Source organism: Pungitius pungitius, chromosome 6 (assembly GCF_949316345.1).
Source record: "Pungitius pungitius chromosome 6, fPunPun2.1, whole genome shotgun sequence".
NCBI classification, from domain to species: domain Eukaryota; kingdom Metazoa; phylum Chordata; class Actinopteri; order Perciformes; family Gasterosteidae; genus Pungitius; species Pungitius pungitius.
This window is the reverse complement of record NC_084905.1, coordinates 2306115-2331821: the sequence shown is the minus strand read 5'-3', so window position 1 is coordinate 2331821 and position 25707 is coordinate 2306115. Positions and strand designations below refer to the sequence as shown.

General features: G+C 42.0%; 1 protein-coding gene across 5 annotated transcripts; it reads right to left on the bottom strand.

Moving 5' to 3' along the window:
* Positions 1–7930: 7930 nt before the first annotated feature.
* On the bottom strand, positions 7931–16741 carry nap1l4a (nucleosome assembly protein 1-like 4a). Of its 5 annotated transcripts, none has more exons than XM_062562911.1 (14): positions 16610–16740; positions 15641–15678; positions 15208–15304; positions 14500–14644; positions 14024–14110; positions 13427–13561; positions 13280–13351; positions 13025–13164; positions 12698–12843; positions 11262–11281; positions 11033–11152; positions 10869–10904; positions 10652–10699; positions 7931–9378 (listed from the first exon to the last, which is right to left on the bottom strand). In XM_062562911.1, the coding sequence occupies exons 2-14, from the start codon at positions 15654–15656 to the stop codon at positions 9340–9342; spliced, it is 1101 nt and encodes a 366-aa protein (XP_062418895.1). In that variant the 5' UTR covers positions 15657–15678; positions 16610–16740; the 3' UTR covers positions 7931–9339. The 5 variants fall into 5 exon arrangements, with proteins under 5 accessions (XP_062418895.1, XP_037307402.2, XP_062418896.1 ...); XM_037451505.2 differs by having other exon boundaries at positions 15232–15304; positions 16610–16738; XM_062562912.1 differs by lacking the exon at positions 16610–16740 and adding an exon at positions 15844–15949.
* Positions 16742–25707: the final 8966 nt, after the last annotated feature.

Genomic DNA, 25707 nt, shown 5'->3' with positions numbered 1-25707 from the left:
ATGTTAATTGCTTTAGCTTTTAGCACTTATTAGCCATACTACGTAGCCTATAGGGTTCCACCTTTTTGACGGGAGAGAAGGCCGGATGAGTCAGTAAAGATGAGCAGATGTGTCTCATTCAGTGGTCACACTGACATGAAACTTATTACAGCCTCTGAGGGCATTTTTCAAGACAATCACATGTTTGTCTACTTCAGGGCATCCTGTGGACAACCTTAAACTGACAGTCTGGCACAGGGTGTAGATTTGTTTCCCCTTTTTAGTGCATCCACCCTCCAATTCTCTGTTACATTCAAATTCAACTCACTTGTGCCTTTACCAATGCAGGAAGGATGAATAGCATGGTTGATCCTCCAAGATGCACCAATCCATCTCTGGGGCAATATCCCATTATGATTTTTTTATAAATGTCAGTTACCCAAAACTAAAAAAGGATTTAGGAAGAGCCACCATGTCCCTTGAGGGTTGAACCCAGATAAGGTTTAAAGTACAGAAATTTGGGGCATTTGGCATTAGTGACAGGGACGTGTAGGTTGCTCCATCTAAGATCATTCCAGTCATGTCATGGGAAATTAATCAAAATGAATCGCATTTTAATTGCATAAATATTTAACCTGAGAACAGTGAGAAGTAATTTTTTTCACATGGATTTTTATTTTTGTTCAACCAATTCCAGCAGACAAGTGTAGAAATAGCATATTTAGAAATATAGTACTTTCAGAAATTCAGGTAGCCGTTACGTAAGTAGACCTTCTGTAAACTATGTTTTTTTAAGTAGACCAATACTTTCAAGTACATTCAGAACATTGGTTATTTTTTCAGACGTGGACTTAGTTACCCTGGTCCTTAAACCAGTCATCTGGTGCAGTGTGGGTTGGGTGTGGGTCCTTGTAACGTCCACGCTGGCTGCTAATTGTTTTGCGTTGAGGTGATACTTGAGGCTCGATGTGAATTCCTTGTTGCACAGCTTGCACACAACCACGCTCTTATCGACGCTTCCATCCGTGTGTTTATTATAATAAAATGTCCCATTCACGGGGCCACCCGACACGGCCTCGTCAGCTTCTTTGTTCATGTTCACTGTGGTTTGTTGTCTGAAGTCATGAACGCTAGTTGGTGCTGCAGTATAATCGGTCCTCCGAAACTCATCCAGTGAGAAACGTTCCGCGGTGCAAAAAATAAGTGTAAAAATGCGTAAAAAATGTTTAATGTGTTATTTTTTGTGTAATTAATTAATCTTAATTCACATTGTAATTAATCGTAATTAACGCGCTAAAGTCCCAGCCCTAATATATATCCATTACTGACAAAAACCTTGTTGATTCCAGAATATTCTGTAACTTGTATAATGTGTTTAAAGAAGGAGATGAGGAGGAAAGTGGGTCATCACATAAGGTGACATTATATCCCCCTCTCCATGCTGAGCCTCAAGCCTGATCAAGTAATTATGCAAACATCCAGGTGATCCTATATTGGGTTTGAACCACTTTGTGCCCACGCTGGTTGGAGAGAAAGGCGTGACCGCGGTGAATCACTTCTAAAAGCACGGCGAGCTGTCTGCTGGCGCTGGAGGGATGTGGCGCTTTACTGATTTCAAAGAAAAGGAAACCATACGTGTGTTCTGCGTCAAACGGCACCACTGCTTCTGTTTGGTGATGTCAGGTTGGAGTGCTGGTGCAGGTCGAAAGGAGGCAGGACTCAAACGCAGGATTGAAAGTTTTTCAGAAGGTGCTCTTTATTCACCCAACAAATCCACAGGAACGTGCACCAACGATGAGTGACAAAAGACAATGACACGACAAGGGAGGGCTTAAATACACAAGGGAGGTGCAGGTGATTGGACACAGGTGGAAGCAATCAGGCAATCACATGACAGGACAGGAAGTGAAGCTAACCCAGAGACACGAGACACAAGAAAACTACAAAATAAGACAGGAAGAGGACCCAAACCGTGACAGGTGAAGAGGTGCACTTCACTACCGCTTTGTTTTAGGGGCTTTTCTCTTTGTTGTTTGGCAGTACGTGTGTGTGTGTGTGTGTGTGTGTGTGTGTGTGTGTGTGTGTGTGTGTGATTCTGGGATGTGTTCATATATAGGTTTTTGTTTGCGGTGGAGACTTTCAGACAAGCCCAGGCAGTGACTCAGCGTGTGTGCAGAGCCTTATTTCAGAGGAGTTTGCTTGCCAAAGGAGGGCTAGGTGTGTGTGTGTGTGCAGACTGTGTCCACATGTGGATGACTATCTTCCGTCTATATAATCAGATCATCATTTATTTTCCCTATAAAGAGGGTTGGAGATATACGCAACAGTGGCGTTTGCACAAGATGGAGAAAAACAGAAAATATGGAAATTAGACAAACTGTCCAGAGTCTGATGAAGCAGTGATGGCCAACATCATATTCCTTTAACAAGATATCTGTGCAACTCCAACAGAACTTCAACGTATCACTGCTTTCCTTGTTTTTCCAGCTTTTGAGAAAGTACAACCCGATCTGAGGGGAGTCCGATTGAGCCACGGATCTCCGGAGGTGTAGTGTGGCAAACTCGTGGTAAAATCAGTGTCCTCCAGTTCCCACTGTCTCTCGGCTTAGACCAAACAAAACCCCCAGAGACACACACACACACAGACAGACAGGAAGTACGATAAGGTGGGTTTTGATTATACTAGGAACGGATACAATACAGAGTTCCATAGCACATGGATCACAAAACAAGTTGATTTCCGTCGTTCTTTTAATCTTGTTTACCTCAGTGTGCAGTTGTTTTTAGCCCCACGGGTGTGACAAGACAGCAGGTGAAAAGACCAGAAGGGCCCAAAGTTTGGTAGTCATGTTGGGGCATGACGCTGTGAGTCACACAACACCTGAAACACCAACTTAAGTCCTTTGTGTGAAACGTGCTGCAAGTCGCGTGTTAAGACTGGAAATAATTGAGTTTAATATATATTCTATTCATGCAAGATATAATATAAATCACACAAGACATGACAGAAGAGCTCTAATGCACGAATATATATTGTTACAGTCACTGAAAACAAGTCCCTGTATGTTTGAACAGTATGTAGATATTTAAGGATTTTATTTATTCTTAATTACTAGCCTATTCAAACAAATGTTTTCCTCATTTTGGAGATCTTAAATCTCACCTGCAATTACCAAGTATTGCCACAACAGCCACCAAAGTTAACAAAACAGAGATCTTTGAGATTGTTACTCTACAAACTGCATTATCCAAGTTTTGAAGCATTGAAATGACTCTAAACATTTCATTATATGTAATTTAGCTGAGGCTTTAATCCAAAGCGATTTAAGCAAGGATTATTTATTTGTTAGGTTTGCATATGAAACCATTCTTACTAGATATTAATCCTGTTTCCTAACAGATAAAAATATGTTTGCTGCAACATGAATGTTCAGAAGGTTAAATACAACCTCTTTAAATATGCATTTGATTTTGAAATCTCATTCAAAAACAAGAGAATAAGCCAAAAGGATTGCATAATAATTATTCCTAAAGTATAAGTCAAAAGTTTTAGTTTTAGTCATTGAGAACAAATTGTCCCAACTTTTGTACACAATTAAATGAACCTTGTTATTTTGTGTTTGCGTGCACTTTACATCTATGTCCATCATGAAACGGCCTCAAACCGTGGACTATACATAGTCAGCTCAACAATGGGGAGCAGTATGGATGAGCTGGCTGTGATGAGCCGCTGACAAGCACAGCAGAGCTCGCAGGTAACAGCTGCGTACTGTGACACATTTATGACTTCGGCCTGTCTCTCTCTCTCTCTCTCACACGCACTCTCGCACACACCAACACACACATCCTCTCCTGCTCTTTGGTGACATGCCCTTAGGATGAGACTCTGGAGTTATTTGAGGCATTGTTCCGATAAGCCCCGTGTGTGTGTGTGTGGGTGTGTGTGTGTGTGTGTAGGTGTGTGTGTGTGTGTGTGTGTGTGTGTGTGTGTGTGTGTGTGTGTGTGTGTGTGGCCACACCGGCATTCAGCAGCGTGGGAAAAAGAACAAATGGCCTGTGAAGGCAGCTCTCAGTCAAACACAGTTCTTGAAGACTAAACATTTGTAGAACAATGAAGTCCATCTGATGAACAGAACTGGACACTGTACGATTGTCATTAAAGAAGGGCTCAAATTGAAAAAAGCTAACAGTACACCCGGAGTGTAATGTAGGAATTGAAAGACTGTTAAATATCCTTTAACTTAAAACCAAGCAGCAATAGAAGAATGTATGAAGACTAAATGGTAGGATGGAAGGTATGGATCAATCGTCAAATGAATACGATCGGTCCTCTGCAAAGTAAAACATAACCGCAGCCGTCAGCTTGGTGTAAAAAATACATCTCCACAAAAAATACGTCATGCGATTACATCGACTCAACGTCTCTCAAAATGGCCACGACTGTAGCCGGCGCTAACGGTGCTAACGGTGCTATGTGCGCCAACAGTCCCAACAAGAGCAAAAGTAGCCACAGGGCTAATAATGCTAAACTAAGAGGGTACCAGAGGCCCCGTCTGCTGCGCTTCCATGGCGATGCCGTCGGTGGGCACAGCGCTACTAAACACACCCTCTGCATGAGGGCAATGCAGAGAGGAGTCATTTGACTTATGCATAGTGCACACCGGGAAATGTATTCATTTACATTCCTTCGCTGGCCTTAATAGCTCGCTATGTGTTTCTAGAATGCTGTGCAGAGGAGGCATTGTGTTGGATCGCTGTCTCCCACAGTCATTAACACATACCTCATCACACAGGTGTGTAAACCACAAAGCCGGTCTCCTTCCTCAACAGACGCGCGCGCGAGCTGCGTGGCGTCACTGTGGTGCGACTGACGAGATGTAATCCAGGAGTCCAGCACCTCGCACTCGCCAATTAGACTCTGCGAAAGAATGGCAGGTATGCGGCTTATCACGCGATAAGCCTCAAGTCTTTTCACTGAAAAGGAAAACCCGAACCGTGGTCGCGGCGGGGCCCGTGGCTCGATGGTCTGACCTCTTTTAGGCCTGTGCTCTGGTGTCGCACGTTCAAAAGGTTCGTGAGTAGAAACCAAGTGGACTCGAAGAAGAACATAATTCACACCAAGTCCAAGAGGGAATAGATTCCTTATTTTGCCAATTTATGAAGTTGTGATTGAAGTCCAACTAGAGGTAATCATCACGAGTTCCCAGAATCATTTACAGATTACTTTGAATTAACCCCAGGAACACAAACATGTAATGCAGTATTATGGGGGTATAATAATACAACACGTGTATGCAAAGCATGGCGGAGCATACCGCGTTTACATATATTCAAACCATCCTTGGTATGAGTGTCTTGGCTGCGTAACGTGGTTCGGCTCTGACCCTGCCTGCGTTGGGCGATTCAGGTTAAACGCGCCACACCTAGTTCCCTGTTCATTCATTGTTCTGATTCATAAAATCCAGACCAAGGTGTGCTGCCCTGCTGCTATGCTGTTGGTTGGGCGTGACGCTTGGTTTCCCACACATACCAGGCAGAAAGGCAACTGGTGATAATGCTGCGGAGCAAATAAGATTAGCAGAGTTTTATTGCCGACTGTTTACAGCTCTTCGTGTTAAGCACTCAAATAAAAGATCAAAGTAGTCCGGGTTGGAGTCACTTTATTGAAGCAGCCTGTAAAGAGAAATTCCATACGTTTGGCTCACTTTTCCCCTTCGAGTCTCTCCTCAAAGTGTTGTTTTAGAGAAACAGTGACACAAAAGCGAGGTCAGGTTTGATTCTACATACGTTTACATGCACACGTTCCCTTCAAGTTGCCCTATACACGACATCACGGTCAACACATGCTCCAAAAAATGAATACATAAGGATTTAATTTGGTTTGGTCCAACGTCTGTCTAAATCTCTCCACATTTCCCCCCCCCCCCCCCCCCCCTTCCTCCCGTTGACACCCACCTACAACATTTTAACGGTACAAACAGAAGATTTGAAAGCGTTTCACCTTGAGACGACGGAGAAGGTGTTGTGAAACCCACGCGGAAGTGTTAGTCACATCCTTGTTTGCTTTTCCTTAGTCGGAGGTGATTGTGCAGAGCTGCGAGTTCCGGTGTGAATGCCCTCAGAAGCATTCGTCACGCGGAAGATGTAACGGGCCCTTTGGTTCAGCTCATTCAGTTGTGAACCCCCGAGCCCGGCGTCAGCAGCATGAAGCACCTCTCTATTCCCCTTCCTTCTGCGGAACTCAATCTGGCTCGGACCACTTCCGACCGGGAGCAGGACCGTACAAAAGACCCCACACAGACGAGCCCGTTCACGCGCTCCCCCCTCCCCCCCCCGTGCTCGTGTACACGTCGCAGGCTGCGCCAAGTGCACCTTGGAGCCAAGAGCGGGACAGTTGGTGCAGCTGCAGCTGGGAAGAAGAAGAAGACTGCAGCCAAAACACTTGTGCTGGATGAGGATGAGAGGAGGGCGCGTAGCATCATGCAGGGACGATCGCTGCAGTCTAAAGACTTTCTTTTGTTCTTCCACTCGGGTCATGTGCAAAAGCTCCCAGATCGTCTCCCTTTGGGGCCACCAGACGGCTTTCTGCATCCATCCAGACACACACACGTACCCGGCTGACAAAACATCAAACATCTGAGGATGTTAACATGTTAATGTTCTCTAATGCAACAAACGTTTTTAGTTTTAGACGACATGGCTTGACTTGAGATGACTGCGAAACTGCAATAAAGTTGCAATGAAAGTACTTCTCCGTGTTTTGACACGACCAAGTGAGTTGACTTGACACTTGTCTAATGAACATCCGGCCTCTGACTTTTTTAGGGGCTAAAGATGTACACGAATCAACTTTCATTGCAGATCCCGCTGGCTGCGTTTCAGAAAGAACAGAAATTGGGTTTTCAGACACAATTGGACTCCTTGTTACACAGTGAGGCAATTCTCAACCCCCACACAGCAGCCTGGGTATGAATGGTGGGTTGTTGTCAGTAAAGCAAAACCCACAAAATGACAAGAGTCAGTAGATTTCAGTTTGTCTGCATTGGAGGTCTGAATCACGTCGGCAGCCTACTCAACACATTTTATAATCAAATAACTTCGTGTTCACAGTGACCTTGTGGTAATCTTTTGTTTTCACTGTCACCTCTTTTCCCGTGATGATTGAGACGAAAAACACACACAGTTCAGAGGTGTTGCCGGATGGAGTGACGCGGGGGGGGGGATAAGAAAGCTACGGTCCGCCGTCCTTTCGGCACTTGGGTTGCTAGGACACAGTGTCACCATCCTCCTCCTCTGGAGGCTTTGGAGCACTCAGCCATAATCTCCCACAATGCATCACAAGGATCTCTCAGAGGAGCGTACACGCTTTCGCAATCCGCAAGACGGAATTCCAGACATTCTGATTGCACGGCCTGGTGTTGTGAAGAATGTAAGTGAGTCCTTCCTGCTGGATGTCACCATACTGCTACGTTGCCACGGCGTTTGAGCTGCAAGCAGAGCACGCGGCGGCTGCATATGCAACCCCGGCTAATCATGTGCAAATCACCACCTGGGGCTTTATGGTGAAGTCCACTCCTCAGTGCACAGTGTCACGCAGGGACACTCACCCCGAGCACACAATGCATCAGCGAGAGAGCTGCGCTGGCCCGGTAAGACCATGGAGCAGCTCCCCTGGTGACCACCTGACAGCTTGGCATTAGGAAAATGAGCGGGTAACAATTATTGATGGCTACATTTTGCAATGCTGCTTCAGTTTCGTGTATATAAATGAAAATGTGAGATCAATAAAAACTAAAGAAAAGGATCATACCAATAATTTCCTGCGACACAGTTTTCCGATGATTTGTTTATAAGTTGTTGCAAAGGGTCAGAAGAAGTTTGGAAACAGCAGCTCTACTGCTGTGAACAAATGGTGACACACAAACACTAAGATGAAGGACACAAGAAGCCATTTCCATGTTGCACAACTTTAATAGAATATTTTAACTAACTCTGTACAAATTGAAAAGAAATATTGCGCAAGTAACAAATTGTGAATAAGAACCAGTTAAGGCCCTTGCTAGCACACATTTCAAATGTGGTAGATTTGAAGATGTCAACCGTGGCTCTGAAAGATCTGTCCGACAAGATCTACATTCTTTTTAAAAAGAGAGATGGGGTTGGTTGTTTCCGCTGGGACTGCGTTCCCAACTCATCAAAAGCCATGAGCAGTATATAAAATACATTGCCAAACCTCTTCCATCTGTTTTCCACAAACATTCTACTGACTCATTGGACAATAACAGAAATATTTATATATTCTTTAAATGTAAATGCTGAATTAGATTACGCTTTGTTAATAACTGGCAAACCATTGAAGGAAAAACGCTGCGTTTTTTTTCTTTCATTTTGGCAACAGAATTTTCTTTTGATCCCCAAAATTGCGCACCCCGTCCCTCACTGACTAAATTACATTTATTAACAACTATGGGTCATATTTTAGGTAATATTCAGGAGAACAAATGTAATGTTTTTCAAATGTCTGGTTTCCTTAAAGCAATCAAATTATTCTCAAAGACAGTCAAAGGAGCATTCCAGGGGGTGACGGCTCAAACAGGGGAGAGAATACATTTGGCGGTATAAACACATGCTCGTCACATGGTGTTATTCAATGTTGTTCAGTCTAAATGTAAACCCAATAAACCTGGGCAGAAATTAATTTAAATTATCAGTATTACTGCATAATAATTCTTCAATTCAAAAAAATGAAATGACTCGGCGATATTCAAGTTTTATTGACCCGCTATGCCAATATAAGATGTGCGCCAATGAGAATGATCCTTTTACTGCAGCCAGGCCTTAGAGCCCCACCCCCTCAAACACACTGCTAACCAGAATAAATAGTTCAATGACATGAACAATTTTTAAAAAAAGGAAGGAAATGAAATTCAAAATGATACATTTAATGTCTCTTAAAAAACACCATAACAAAAGAAACATTACCCCAGTGAAATATTAAGTCAGACTTGTTCAACAGTTTCCTGGTAAACTCAAACTTCTCTTGTTGGCATCAAAAAACCCTGAGTAACCAATTTGTTTCCATGAAAACTTGGGACCCATTTGTTTCCTATGTTCTGAGGTTCTTGACCACCTTACCAAAGAAGACCATGATGACATGATCATTTAATTAAACAGGGCGCGAGATGGGCACAAGACAAAAGAAAAAAGTCATGCACATTTTAAAAACAGTTGGGTTTGTGTTCTATTGCGTTCAGATGAGTTCATTAAAAAGGGGGAGGGCTGCAAGGGCAGGACGACTTGCTGATTGGCTAAGAACTGATTTAACACAGCGCAGGTCACCGGCTCCCATGATCACCGCGGTTACTGCTGCTTGCATTCGGCTGGCTGGGGCTGTTCTTTCTGTCGGGGACACAAGAGACGGAGAGAACAGATTAGAAAACAAGACGGCAAAGAGCTAATTGTGCCCCTGGGCATTAACTAGCAGCTAGGTGATGCTAAGAAGAAGGGAGGCGTTAAGAGAACGAAAGCACCTCGTTTAGCAAAGGGTACAATGTTAAAAACCTGGGGGGTGAGGAGGAGGACTACATGATGGAAGTAACTATGTACAGAGCAACGACAGGACGGGGAGAAGAGAAAGTGAGTCTACCAGAGATGTGAGTTGAGGGACCTAAACACTTGAGACTACTGGAAGACTCCAGGATGTAGTGAAAGAGAAAGCAGCAGCAGAACGATAGACCAGAGCCAATGGATAATGTGTGACGTCATCCCTACGGCTCCCTTACCTAGAAATTGCATTGGGTGAGAATGATTGATTATGCCTGTAATGGAGGGAAATCCAGGGGGAGGGAGAGACAACAATTTTCACAAGTTTAATGGTCACGGTCACAAATGAAAGTGAAACATTGATGAATCCTATGAATGAGCACACGGAAGCAAAAGTAATAGCTGCTGAGCAGACATTAGGTACCACGAGCGGAAAAACTCAATCGGACAAAGCAGCGTTGTTGGCGTCAGTCGCGATGAAGCTGCTTACAGGCATTACATTATGCCAGACTTGCTATCAGACTGGGACATCTCATAATGGAGCACTACATGCATGGCCTCACTGAATGTCATGACATAAGAATTTGTAGCCTGAAAAAGTAAGTGAATGCCAGAGAAACACTGCATGAAACACCCTGCCAAACGCGTTTCAATGTATCAGTCTTTATTGTCTTTATTTCCTTCCTCCCTTCCTTCTTACAATGGCTGTTTGTCAAAATGCCGAAAGGCTCAGACTAATGGCATCACTACCACTTTCTCGCCGTGGTATAATTCAACATTGGGCTCTCCGTCACATTCTTATTGAGCTGCTCAGAACAAATTCAGCTAGTTGGCAGTAGCTAAATCGGGGGCCTCGTGTCCGTTATGACGGACAGACGCATATTGCCATCGTTCTTTCAAGTACGTGGAGAACAGTCTCCTCTGCTTTATTTTTACATGCTTCGTTATGTTGATTGCTCACAAAACGAGAAAGTATTTGCTGCTTAGTGACTTTAATTGTGTAGTCGGACGTTCCCGTTAACTAACAGCATTGCCTTGTTTCAGGGGAAACCACTTAAAGAGCTACTCCATTTGCACCACCATCACCGACACAAAAGTAGTAAAAATGATTATTAGATTATATAATGACCTTGGGCTCCAACTCTTCGTCGTCATCGTCATCCTCGTCATCTTGCTCCTGAGACAAAGACAAGATTTACAATAAGATTTATATTATACCCTCTTTCATAAAATATATACCTGGACTGCTGCTGATATCATTAGTATGATTAAGGTGTGGTTTAGGAGCTATTTATATGCCGGCAGAGTGATGCCCAGCTGTTAAAAGTCATAGTTTCATTACCAACCTCTTCATCTCCCTCCTCCAGCTCCTCCTCATCAAACTGCATGAAGAAAAAAAAAAAACGCAAGTTTAGTTATTTGCTCCAACTCGTTCCTGGTTTGCAAACATCTCATGTAGAAGCTTTTTGGGTGTTCACGGGTCACTGTGTGTTTGAGGAGCTAAACTCACACTCTCGTCATCTTCCAGAGCCTCTCCTGTGAAATACAGCACCGCTCTGGGAATTATCCTCTCACGGAAGAAATGCCCAATCTCAAAGTCTTGAGCTAGGGTGAACTCAGAGTCTTCATCCTAGAAAACACACATACCCCTTTAACAGTTATAAATCCGATGGATACCCGGTAATGGAAGACATAACATGGGGTGGTGATTTGATGAAGAACAAGCCACATTGACTTACCATCTCTCCATCTGGTGAAGCTGGAAGGCAAAAGACATCATCATCATCATCATCATCATCATTGTAAAAGCACCTGAACACACTGCTCTACAAGCAAATAGAGGGCAATTAAAGCCATGATGAAAGATGAAAAATTGGATAAATGGAAAAAGCACATTCATTTAAAATGACCGCTCAGAGGCAGATCTTAGTCATTTTATACGGCGTCGCTGGATTTTGTGACTCAATCAACATCCGAAAGCACATTAAAGGCAACAACTGTGGTTATCATCATTGACATCCCACCGTGAGGTCACATCCTGCACAGAAGGTCACTTAACAAACAGCTGCACTCCACCACCATGGCAACAAACTGAGTAAAGATGACATCATCTTTCCCCTTGTTCCAACAATACTGAAATGGAGGAAATGGCTGTGATAATCTTAAAATATTTTGTAAATATTACATTACATGTCATTTTGCTGACGCTTATATCCGAAGCGACTTACGTTGCATTATAACCCATGCTTTACATTAGAGTAAAATATATATCCCTACCGCAGGAGTGCACACATGAACACAGTGGAAGAGCAGCCATTTATGTCCATCTAACACACACTGAGCCAGTGAGACAAACATTTGCTGAGCCAACGAGGGATCAGGTCAACTTCTCAGAGAAGGCATGTGTGAAAGTTCTGATTACACAGGACAGAGGACCGTGATTGCATTCAGCGTTTTTCTGTCTACATTAATCATCCCTTGAGACAGAATGAGTCATTTACAGGAGTGAAATCTGAAGTTAATCCAAAAAAAAGATTTCTAGACTGACCATCCTCACCTTCGATGAGGGCAATCACAGCAGCAAGGTTACCGAATTAGAATGATTTAATCATTCAAAACATTACAATTATTCTTAAAATGTAGTTTTGACAACCTTGGTAATCTGTCTGCTGTTGAAAATACTGTCTTATTAATTAACCTTATAAATGAATTGAATCGTTTCAGGGTCTTTGTTCATTCTTAACCTTGCACTAAATATAAACCCAATCAATGTTAATGATGGCACATGAGCAATTAAGTTTATTTAGGTAATTAGACTGCTGGATGAGCCCAAAAGCTCTTCTACTCTCCAAGCTAGAAAATAATGGTAGAACCGGTTCCGGTGAGGGCAGCTTCATGTTCACAGTAGTGAGTGCCTGCAGTCCCACACAGGTTTGGGGGTCTGCCGCCACCTGCTGCTGGATTCAGCTTAATTCAGCTTTGCATGCTCATCGTACACGCGAGATGTTGCCACACCGGCTGCAGATCAAGACGGCCATGTTGACTGTCAAGCAATTTATTTGTGTGGGTTACAGTGGTTGTTCAAGGAACCAGTGTACGCAACTAACAGAGCTTTGTTTAATGAGCTGCTGCTAAAATACAACTTGTGTGGATTTATTTCTCTGTGTTTTCTCACCTTTGACTGGGTTAAAGAAGTTGAAGAAAGAGTCATTGGGGACCTGTTTGGTAACCGTGCGGACCGTGCCACGGCCTTTATGCTTCTGCTTCTTCTTTATAGTTTTCACCGTCACATCCTTCCCTTTGTGCCAGTCTATCTGACAGCTAGAGAGAGATGTTCAACTCCGTCAGATGCAGTAGAGAAAACGAAGACCCAAACAAGATCAAAGCAGTGCCAGAACGAGGCGGATATGTGGGACGTCAAGTCAAGGGATGAATATAGAGATTGGTGGAAATAATTTACAAAGCAGCCACAACTGAAGCATCATGTTTGTGTGTCTCTCACCCTTCACAGTCAATGATCTCTGGCCCTTCGAAGGAGAAAGGCTCCGAGGCATCGGGTTCCGACTTCATTTTGTAGACTTTAGTGAGGACTGCATTGTTGAAGTAACCATTGGACTCAAAATGGAACTCTAATGTGAAACTCTGAGATGGAAGACCGAGAGAGAGAGAGAGAGAGAGAGAGAGAGACGATTTAAACTTCATCTAATTTATCAACTAGGAAATAATGATACTAAGTCATTAACATAACGAAACTGACCATGGGTTGTCCTGGCTCAGAAAACTTGACTTGAATATCTTTCAGGTGCTTGAGGATGGGCTCATCGTGTTCCTGGTGGTAGAGAAACAGTCAGATGAAGTATGAAACGTTGAGAATTAGGTTGACATGAGTGTAAATGAAATGTACCTGCAGCATGTCACTGAGCATGTCCACACTCTTGAATATGGTGAGCCAAAACTCTGGGATTCCTTTTGGATCCTCCCTGGGCACGGCTTCCTCTTTCTTTGCGTCCTCAATAGCAGCTTTTTCCTTTACTTCTTCCTACAGGAAGTAGCGGAACATTCAATGTACACCAAAATATAAGCAACTTAATTAGTTAACCTTTTGAAACCGTGTTCCTAAAGCTTGAGGCAAGTTAGATTGGAGACTTCGCAATGCAACTCAAATTGAAGGAAAGAAAACATGGAAGTTACTTTGTGTCTGGTTTGACTGCAGTTTTATGTTTCTTAGGATGAGTGTAGGGCAGCACGGTATTAAGAGACATTCTGACGGTATCCCGGTATATAACGGCATTGCTTTATAAAGTAAACACATTAATTCATTGACCCGTTAGCATGTTAGCTCGTTTTGGTTGCTAGTGTCGCCACCAGAGGCTCGACAGACTTTGCAATAAATCGTTTTCTGATCCAACGTAACTTACGTCGGGGAAAAAAAACCAGAAATAGTAAGATTTGTCACAAGTGACCAGGATTTCAACACAAACAAGACCAAATCTGTACGTACTGCAAGCTCCTCCTCTTCCTCCCTGTCACTGTGCCACTCACACTCTTCCTCTGTGGGTTCCACTGTTCCGGTGACAAAATCTCTTCTCTGTGACACACAATCATTAAGAAAAAGTTAATCACTTTGGGGAAGCATTCAGGGATATTAGCATCACACACACAGCGGAGTTCTTGTCACTAGCTCTGGAAATAGTCGTAACTGACAGAAGTACAGATGACTACTCGTTGTTGCAGTTTTTAATTTAGCACCTGGATACATTCTCGATGACCTCAGATCCGACCAGAGAACAAACTTAACCACCCATTAGTGCAGGAAACAGTTGTATTATTATATATTTAGCCTCTTAACAAAAAACAGGCATTGTTACTTGTATTTTAGCTGTTTGATCAATCCAAAAATCAGAACAGAAAATGCAAAATATCTGGTGTTAGTCAAGTAAAGCAATTGTTATTTAATAAAAGCTTTAATAAATGTACCTTATCAAACAGTGGCTGATAGAGGGTAGCATACTTTCTCTCTAGCTCATGGACCTCCTCGTAGAACTTAGCCTCTATGTTGGCACACTGCACCTGTAGCCTTTTCAAGGCGTGCACTCTCCTCTTTACTACTTTTGGAAGCATGCTATGAGAGAAGAGAAACATAACAATTGATTTGGATTGAAATCATACAGAAAACGATGGACCAAAATAAATTGCGATAAACAATGTCATTTTCGAAGTTAATGCCAGTGTGCCAGTCGCTCGCAGCAGCGGGCGGGGAGCACCAGAGTGACCTACAAGCCCCCGGTCGGCCCGGCTACGATTACACCTCACCACAATACCACTTTGGGTAAGGGACCACAATATTCAACTCATGAGGTTATGTAACGGACATTTTTTACTTGTTCGTGGGAATTGCATTCAAATGCAACTGACAGTTGACCAAAACCTGTTTATATATCTGCTCGGAGTGTAAATAATGTTTTAGTGTCCAAAGAGCTTACATAGAGATGTTTCATTATAACCGCTATAATGATCAATCAAGTTTCTTAAAAACAATTATACAGTTTGCCGCGTTAGATTAGAGGCATAATCAGTTAGCATTTTGTACTGTTGCCATCCTAAATAAGGGACCAGCTAAGAACAATAGCATATTACGTTGTTAGAGCCTTTGAATTTGGACATTTGATCTTAAATTACACAAACCTGGTATGAAACCTTTGCACTGACCTTTCCAAGAAGTGAGGGCCGACAGGTCTGTCAACCTGCCCTCCTGGATTTTGCATCCTTTGTTCCCCTTTACCTGCCAATGAAGATCGTAGTTGCAGGTGAATCATCATTACAAATAACTTTTTTTATTGACAAGAATGAATTCATAAGGCTGTCGCTCACTATTACACAACCAATTACAATAGAAAATATATAACATGCTTCGTTTAAATTATTTTTTGTTAAACTTATAAATGTTGAAAAACTATTTTTTTTTTTTAATTTCAAGTTTCACATTGTTTGAATTAGTTTTTGTTACTTTGACAAATATCAGCGTATACTAAATGGTCTAAAAAGATAAATCAACTTTTTCTAAAACTTGATATATAATTCAGTATGGAAAAGATCACTTAAATAACTTTTGCTTTACCTTTCATGGCGTCCATTATCAAGCGGAAGCGTCTTCCTCTAATAAAAACAGTTCAAATGTATCAAGTTAGAAACGAACTACTCATGAGTCACAAAAAGTGACGTGATTGTTGTTGATAGCGAACACCTTCTTCTACATGCGGGACGTTATCAATATAACGTGCACAAATTAAGTCAAGTCAAGGCTCAGGTTATTTCACTTGCCATAGACACGGAGACTAAATGTCTTCAGATTAAAGCGATGTGCACCGGCTGGGAGAACTGCAACTGATCAACAGCATCACTGGTGTTGAGCAAGCGCTGGCCGATGACGCATTGACATGCTAATGGCAGCTGGGCTAGGACGTGACAACCGAAGTTAGCACCTCTCATTTTACGATGGACAAAATGATTATTAGGAACGGTGACAGCTACACGAGACCAATGATAAATCATGATCAAATGAGTATATACGATTACGGCAGAATACTAACAAACCCAATACTAAAAACTCACAAGTATGGGCGGTGCCACAAATCTGACAGCAGCAAACAGCGCTAGCCAGCTAGCAAGCAAGAGACAACCAACGTGCTGTGAACAATGCTTTAGCTAACACAACAAGTGCGAAGGTAACCACTTTAAGGTTCCAATATCCTTTTATCAACTATTCGCGCACGGCAATAATGATAATGTGCGTGCTAACGAAAAAGGCAACAATGCTATGACTTCCCATTATGTAGAGAAAAATGCCCATAAATAGCACTAAATTGCGGCTAGTAGCCTAATGCTAGCTGCATTGACAAGCTAATATCGGCTAACGCTGGCTCGCGGGTTAATAAAAGTGTCAGAACAAAGTGTCTTTTAGACAGCACAACGGCAGCCTGTCATATTAGCGAGACACCTCCATGCGTTACTGATTCATGCTCTAAGATGGCCGGAAATGCTTGTTTAAAGGAACATATGTGTTTACCAACTGTTTTAGCAGTCTTACCTCTAGCTGAGCGGAGTCTAAGCTAGTCGCCTGGCTCACGCGTCTTCACTTCGACCCCCACGCACGAGGAACACACACGCGCCCAGCATCCTGCATTCTCATTGGCCAGCTGTTGATGGAGGGCAATGTGCTGCATTCAAGTGCAGCGAAAATCTCACCACTCTACACGGTGAATGTGTTACTCAATCATCTGTGTTCGCTCAATTTAAACAGACAAATGAAGGATAAACAATCAGTGTTGAAATAAGATAATTCTTATCTCAAAGCCTTTGTAAGACAAAGTAACTGACCTACACTATTGTCAATGTAATATATCTAATTTACATGGCTTTTTACCATTCTTTATGTTTTCTGGTAAGTTCATTTTTCTCCCTTCATAGCAATACATGCAAGTGCCTTGATTAAATATGTGAAGTACAAAAGTACAAATGAGGCGTGTCTGTCAGCAAATCGTATTTGTATGTAATGCAGTAAGTATTTTTTGTGAAATTAAAGTGCAGACAAAGAGCAAAAGGTGAAAGGTGGCTTGCAGGCCAGGGGGAAAGGGTGAAAACACTCACACAAGCTCCCCTCTTTACACTTTATTTCAAAGCTGCACATCTACAAACTATCTGTGATTGCAGAGGAAATGCAAGGATATTGATAACAATCCCCCATTCATCATCTTAAAGCTGTGAGAGATTTAACTGACTCGTTAAATAAGACAGAGAAATGCAACATTTTATATGATATTCAAACTACAATCATCTTGACTCGCTGTGAGTGGTTTTACACTTGGCTATGTTTGGCATACACTTTGACCAAAGTCTTTAGAATCACGCAGGTTTATTTCTTGACCACAAGAGGGCTTTATATAACCAATGTTCATAGGAGATTATGTCTCTATCTTAGACAGATCCTGAGAATGTTTTCTCTCTGCGAGCTAACTACAAGATTTTTCACACAAAAACATACTGTTGGTTAGTAAACAAAAATAATTTATACATTTAGGCAAGCTCTTTGTGTATTGACCTGCCTGTAAGACATGGTCAGATGGCGTGGTTGATGAATGGAATGTGTGAAGATCGAATCTCCAAACAAATCTTTTTTAAATACAGAAAAGTATTCAGTTGATGTAAAGCATTCTCCCTTTCCTTTTTCAATAAGATATACTGTTCTATTACCTTCCCTTTTTGGCTTCATCTTGTGACCGAACCAGGAATCCCTGCGCTCACCCAACCAGACCCCGACCTCATCAATATCACAATACATTTAATAATTACATAAAGCTTCTTCAAGTAAACATAATATGGCATGCATAATATCATCATTAGCACTCTATTCATATCATGTCCTACACCATCATATTTCATAACATCATAAACCTTATATTTTAACTCATTTTATATAGTACAGCGCCCTTCAATCTGCACACAAGCGACCTCCCCCGTCCCAAAACTTATATTCGACACAGAAAACCCTTCAATGGGGAAAATGTTCTATCCATATTTTTTTTTTTTGACAGCCCACTGGGTTACAGACATAAAACCACTAAAATCCAGCCATCTTTCTGTTTACTATCAACTACTGCGTAGTCTACACACTTGAGGGGAAGTGACAGCAGCAGAGCCCCTCGGGGTATGATTGTGGTGACCAGGCTTTGTGCCTGTCACACTGTGACATTTACCAGTAGGATCCGTACTCACAGAATAGCATTTGGGACGCACCCGGGATCAAGTACAATAATAGCTATTTTTGGCAATGTCGGGTGATCGTAGTGTTTTTTTAAATAGATACTGTGGCTGGATGTACAGGGATGCTCAGTGTGACTCACTGTGAGTCGCTGATGATAAATCAAAGAACAATAAATACTTTTAAAACAGTCATGTGAAAGCCTTTAATTGTTTTGCGACCCCTTTGCAGATGTTGAAATGACAGTGATATTGTGGAGAAAATAGCAACACCTGTAGCTTTTGCACAAAGCTGTACTTAATCCTGACTTTACAGCTTGAACCTGTCAGTAAATCCCCAACTCACAGTCGCTTGTAGCTTTCCCCACAGCGTGGGCAGAAGCACACACCTGGCTGTTTACATCATACATATGGTATCGTTTCATCTCAGCTTTGCCTTGCTGCGTGCACCAGCTTGGCATTGTGTGATAAAGAGGATGCCCGACCAACTCTTGTGTGCGTTGTGTCAGAATGTCTCTCTCAAGTATTGCATATTTAATATGTAAGAAATACTACAGAACGCACGTCAAATGCAAAAAGCACCTCTCCTCCTCACATCATGCACCACTCTTGGTCTTGATTAGCACATTTTACAAGGCTGAACTGCTGAAAAAACACAGCAGAAGTTGCAACTTACATGATCCACTTACTTGATGATGTAACAGTAAGTGTAGCCCAAATCCAAAAGGGAAGTCTCCCTGACCTGTATGAGTCAAATGCAAATTACTCTCTTCCTCATTCCCTCTTTCCCAATTAGCGACGATGGTTCACTACAGTACCCCTCCAGCTCCAAGCCTGAAACAACAGGTGTGCCAGATGTGCCCACTAAGCTTGGATTTTGCAGCTGTTTTTCATTTTTACTCGTGCTGTCATTTAAATTTAATTTGTAATTTAATCTATTTAACGACGTTGATGCAAACCCATTTTAACGACGTCAAGAAGTAGTAGGCTGTTACGGTTCATTGTAAGAGGCCTGACTGCTTTATTCACAGCAAAATTGTAAAAAAATAAAATATTACGTCATGGTTTAACTGCACTACAGGCTGAGTCCTTGTTTTCCTGAAATGTGCACTTTATAATTTTACGTACCGCACTGTTTAGCTCGGTTTGGTGTTGTTTTTCAGTAAAATCAAAAAGTTGCATAAATCAATCCAATCCACTTTTCCATGTTGATAAGAGCAAAAATATGGAAAGAAATAAAGGAAGGGACATTTAGATTAGATAAAAAATGTGCTATTAATGTTGTGGAATATTTTAATAAAAGTTTGGGAGAAGTTAATTTTCCGGTGTTGGGCAAAAGTGTTGAAGTGCAGAGTTGAAATCACACCTGAAACAAGATACAACTCTTACAGGGTCAATTGTACGAAAGAGCTGGAGTCATCATCCAGTGTCAAGATCAGATTCATTTGCAACACTTAGTAGAGTTAAATGAACTGTTTGATAGGATTGAAATGTAACTGTACAGTGTCACACTTCTTGGTATCAGGCTTAACTCCATGTAATATGATGCATGGATTGTAGAGGGTGCGCCAGGAACCACAGGGTTGTTGGTTTGATCCTTGGCTTTGATAAAAGCATCAGCTAAGTAACGTTTTATTCAACACTGAGCAGATTTATTTTTACACTTATTCCGAGTTCAATTGTCAACACTTCGTTGAGTGTTGATTTAACACTGACACGATCGGGACAAAATAAAATAAGGGTGGGGGGCTCTGGGCAAAACCCAGGTGCTGGTAGTCGACCTCGGATGAAGATTATTTTTAGCACCACAAGATTATAAACATCGACACACAAAACATCTTGATTATCAGACGACCCAGAACACCACGTGCCTCTTTGGGGAAGAACACAGACTTTTTGTCGTACTGAGGAAGAACACTATCACTCAAAATAAATGTGAATGTGATTTTATGTAACCAACTTGTGACTTGAAGATATAAACTCATTGACCCCCGCCACATGCACACTGTGAACGATGTTAACCTTTGTTTGCAGGTATCTTGACATTTTCATACATAAAATTGATTTTGACACTTACGAGTTCAATTGTTAACACACTTTAACACTTTGAGTGTTGATTTAACGCTGACAAGATCGGGAAAAATAAACACCAACTTAGAGTTAAAATTGACTCTCACAGAGTCAATTTTAACTCTGAAATTTTCTGTGTGGGTTCATCTAATAAAACAGTCTCGGTGAATGATCAAAGTTGCAAAAAGTCAATTTATTGCTTGCAAGCAGGAGGTCAAGGTTTAGCAGCATACATTTTTACTTATTTGCATGTTCTGTGTAAACGTCTTTGATTCTTGTTATAAAAATTCTCACTCTGGACACTGGTGTAAAATCATCAAAACAGGATAACAGGAGACAGATTTGACTCACATACAGGTCATGCGCCAAGCCGACTCAAATGTTTTCATCTTTGGAGTGGAAATATTCTATATATAGTCAGAAGATGAACATGCTAAAACAGGGTGGGGGGCTCTGGGCAAAACCTAGGTGCCGGTAGTCGACCTCGGATGAAGATTATCTTTAACACCACATTGACACACAAAACATCTTAATTATCAGACGACCCAGAACACCACGTGCCTCTTTGGGAAAGAACACAGACTTTTTGTCGTACTAAGGTGAAACACTATCACTCAAAATGAGTGTGAATGTGATTTTATGTAACCAACTTGTGACTTGAAGATATAAACTCATTGACCCCCGCCACATGCACACTGTGAACGATGTGAACCTTTGTTTGCAGGTATCTTGACATTTTCATACATAAATCAGTCAATTCTTGGCTGGATGTGGAAATGTATGGTGCGGACAAAGGGCGAGAATTATCTTTTGATCATTTAAAAGCTCTCTAAACAATATTTTTTTTCATTTGAAAGGAGTGTATAAAACTTCATTGCCCGTAGTCTGGAATAACGGGGGATGCGAAGGTGGTCCATGCACCTGTTTTAATCATCTTTTCATTTTGCTTCCTTGTTTCTGGCTGGTTTTCCTCGGACACACAAAAAGGAGAGGAAAATAAAAGCCATCCTCCTGTAAGTGGATGTCCTGTCAGCCCTCCTCTTTCCACTTTGATTGAACACGCATCAGCGGCGTCCACGTCCATCTGATCCCACTGAGGTATTGGTTTTGTGAATGAAGTGGCCAAACCCCCAGGTGGCTGTATTGATATGGCCAATATGGCCAGGCCGCCATTTACGAGCTACCCTGCCCGTGCATCCCCTGTCGTGCATTAAGCCCCTCTCCTTCTAAACGCATGGGTGTGCACCATAATCAGACAAACACACACGCATGCACACTCACAGTAATGAGCCATCAAAAATATGACACGCAAACGAGCGCTCACACACGGCTGCCCGGGGCACGTTGTCACGGCTGCAGTCATTATTCACAGGAGGGGGTTCGGGGTTGGGGGGGGGGGGGGGGGAGGATAGGGATGAAAAATGGCAAGGCGGAAGAACTACATCTCCTCTAAGGTGTCCTCGTCAGAAGGCCCCACATTTGTGTTACAAATTCATCGGAGCCATCGATCCAACTCATGGCAGGATGAGTTCTTTGCTCACGCTTTACAAGATTTGAGTGCAATTTACTTTCATCCGCACCGATAAGCAATTTCAATCATGACATCTTGTTGTTTGTTTGTTTTTTTTCAGGTTGTTGTCCTCTTCGCTCGTCGTCTTTCTGATTCTTACAACGACAGCTAAACCTTTTAGCCAACAAAAAAACAACAAGGCATAACACCTATCACACAAGCAGACACACACTAAGATGTGAAATTACGTTTTGCCTTTCACCCACTAAAGAGCATCCTAACCCTCACTGCGCCTGGCTTTCGATGTTTTCGATCCAGGCAGGAGGGGACAACTTTTGAATGTGAAGTCTACAAGATGTAAACAACACATCACTTTTTTTTCATCTTGTGGCAACAGGATCTGCACATTGGGAATTAAAATTAAGCATGTGTACTGATTGGAGAATCGTTGTCTGTGGCAAAAAACAGTGCACATTGAAGCGCCTCTGATTTAGTTGCAGCCCTATGACAACCATGTTGTGTGCAGTGTAGCTCACATGATGCAAAGGTAATAAGCGGTGGAGAGCTTTTTTTGTATTTAGGTAAAAATTCTATTCCACCATATCAAATAACGATACGTAGATCATGAGCTTTGGACGCATCTCCCTCTGTATAATGATGTAAATATGGTAATTATGATTATCACTTATTTCCCACTTGCAAGTGCTTTAAACACGCACAACACAGTTATATGGCAGAACAAGCAATAGCAACACTACAGGTGGGGTTTATCTGTGACTCCGGCAGCTTGATTTTCATCATGAGCTGCAGTAGCGTGGCCCTCCAGGCTACTGGATGACAGGGTCCCATTAAGGAAAGGTTAATCTAATTACCAGTCTCTTCAGCCACAGAGCTTTGTGCCACTGCTTGAGGGGGAATGGCTGATGTTACATCGTCATAATGTTGCTTCTGTGACCCCATCACTCGGCAATTGGTTGAATAGACTATCCAAAATCAAGCAGGTTTATCTTTAAGTGGAATATGAGACAATAAAGCGAAGGCAATTCATGGTGATGGGCAATGTTCTTAAAGAACACTTGGAAATGGTTTCCTATTCTAAATTAAATCAAATTCATCTGCATCGTTCCTTCCACCTTGTATGCCAGAAATACACGTAATACACAAGTTCTCAGACCACTTATGGCGATTGATGGAAATCGTTCTTGAATGACTTAAAACTCCTGAAGTAAAATTTCATCCTGCTGGGCATATCCAACACGACGCACACAGTAGATATGTGGATGCGTCCGGACCACAATCAGACTTATCAGATATGACATTTAGAAAAGCACAGGCTGCTTGAAACAAAGAGCAAAAGGGAGGCGCAACACACGTAGCCTTGAGCACTTGATACGATAGGGAAGCATCAAATCGCATATAAAAGTAAAAGCCGCCACTTATAATGAACTTGTGATTCCAAAATAGGCCAAAGTGTAGCAATTGACAGAAACGATTTAGCCGTAGTCAATCTCCATTCTACCTGCTCTCTGCGGCCATCATTTTTAAATGATGTTTGCACACGGGCATGACTCTCGTATACCTCGGTGTGTGAGGCTTGACTCACATCCAAAACCAAAAGAATTGAGAACCAGGTTGACTCCAAGTATGAATGGGACTCTATTTTGGGTGCTAGCCAGTGGTGGCTGGAAAAAAAGAAATGAACAATAACGTACATTTTTGTTGTTTATTATGTTAAAAATACACTTTACAAATAGTTGATACTTGTGTTTTTGAAACGTGGCTTATATACCTGGTAATATTTGTAAAATGTATGCTTTTCCGGCCCGTCCTCTCCCCTTGTCTCAGCTGGGCTCGGACCGTGTCCCAAAGGCGTTAAAGTTGATAATCGACATTATAATTTTAGCAACCTAAAATACAGTTTTGGGCGCCGTTTAACAACACAACAAGAGCGACCAGTGTCCTTCCAAGGAAACCCGACCCGAACTCGGTACGAGAGAAGGACTTTGCTGGAGAAACTAGAGGTGAAACAGCAGGTCTCAGATCAGCCTGCAGCTCAAAGGAAGCCGCACATGCAACGCTTCTGCAGAGACTCCTACACCTGGGGCGTTAAGCTAGCTGGTTAGCTACACTTTTGAGCTGGTCTTGATATTGGTGCCAACACTTTGTGTGCACATCCCCAACAAACTAGGTTCATAGGTGCATCTGAATATATACATATACATGTTCTAATAGATTTCATATAAATATATTTATTTTTGTATTTATCCTTTATAATGAATTTATTATATGATATTCATATTGGATATTTATAATAGTTACGATATGGTAGTTATATCATATTCTGAATATTGTTTTATATATATAGTTGTACTGTATATACATGCAGTTAGTATATTGATATACTGAATTATTTGAACATTATTTTGCATTGAATCATGCTGGGATGTTTCCTGAAACTGATTGGCTGGCCCTACCAACAAAAAAAAAAAATCCACCAGCCTCCACTGGTCCTAGCATTAACCATCTAAACCCTTATGGGGTCACAGCAGCCTGCAAGTACTGCTGGTGATGGGTTGTTGTCGCGCTTATGGCCACAGCTGCAGCTACAGGCCACCGAGGCAGCGGTGTGATGACAGCAGTCAGCGCGGACCATTGAGCATCAGCTCCTCAACCACTCGCCCACACGGGAGCACTTTACGCGAACGCTGTCAAATTGCACAGCCAGAAGGTATTGGACGAGCACTCTGTGTGATTATTCATTCCACTTAGCAGCTGTATTTTGACACATGCAAAAACAATCGCAGTTAACGCCGGTTACAGATGCTCATGTGCTCCGTCTGAAAGGGAAAGGGAGGCCAGGAAAAAGATCTACATAGAATACAAATGCCCGAAACAGCTGAATAGTGTTTGAGCGCTTTCAATCTGCACGGAATAATCTTGTTTTGACGGTGACTTTTCTTTCTTCCCTATACATTTATTCCAATAACTCCCTTGCATTCATAAATACAGCAGTGAGAAGCTACAGATGATCAGCCTCAGCGCTTCTTGTTTGTTCAAAAACTACTGGAGGGATTAATACCTTTGTTCCCAAAATATATTATCTCTTTTGGGAGAGCGCTGATGATGCAATTGGAGAACATAGTCGGACATGACAGCTCGCCATGTCCCCAAAATGTCGAACTTCAACAAAAACGCAATGTCGGTTAGGCTTTGTTGAAGTGTTGCCTTGTTTATTGCTGTGCTCTGAAATACCAAGACGCATTCCTTATGTGTGAAAACACCTGAGAAACCTGTTTCGATGTCTGAATCATGTTCAGTGACCCTTTATGATGGAGACACGTGGATCTAATCAGCACCATTTAAATGTGTCATTTAAAAGTTGGATGTCCACAGCATTACGAAACAAATGGTTGGCTCCATATTCAGCTCGTCCGTGCACATACATGTGCGTGTGCAGGCTACACCAAACATCCCCCCCCCCCCCCCCCCTCCCCCGGTCAATAGACTGTGAAATGCAACAAAGTGTTGTCAAATGCATGTAAAGACAGATGTAAAAGATGCAGGTGTCAAAATGCAAAAACTGCCTCTGCATAGTTAGAGTTTTATGAGAATTGAATATTAATGTTTGGGCTTTGAGATTTTTAAATCTAGCAGAGGTGAGTAATAAATCCTTCAATCTCACTCTGCATGTTTGTAGATCCAAATGTAAGAGCACACTATGACTTGATCTTAATTAGAAGTGACAATCAATCACAACTAATCAGGCATCTTATCTATAGGTCAAGCATCACCAAAGTTACCTTTTCATTAGCATTTAAGATTTACAATTGTAACAGACATGTTACCCC

What these genes read in the sequence shown, in the direction of transcription:
- nap1l4a (XM_062562911.1), bottom strand. An exon ending in GTGCAAAGGTTTCATACCAG is followed by an intron (nt 14,645 to 15,207) that starts GTTTGTGTAATT and finishes CTTCTCTCATAG; the next exon opens with CATGCTTCCAAAAGTAGTAA. An exon ending in GAGATCATTGACTGTGAAGG is followed by an intron (nt 12,844 to 13,024) that starts GTGAGAGACACA and finishes ATCTCTCTCTAG; the next exon opens with CTGTCAGATAGACTGGCACA.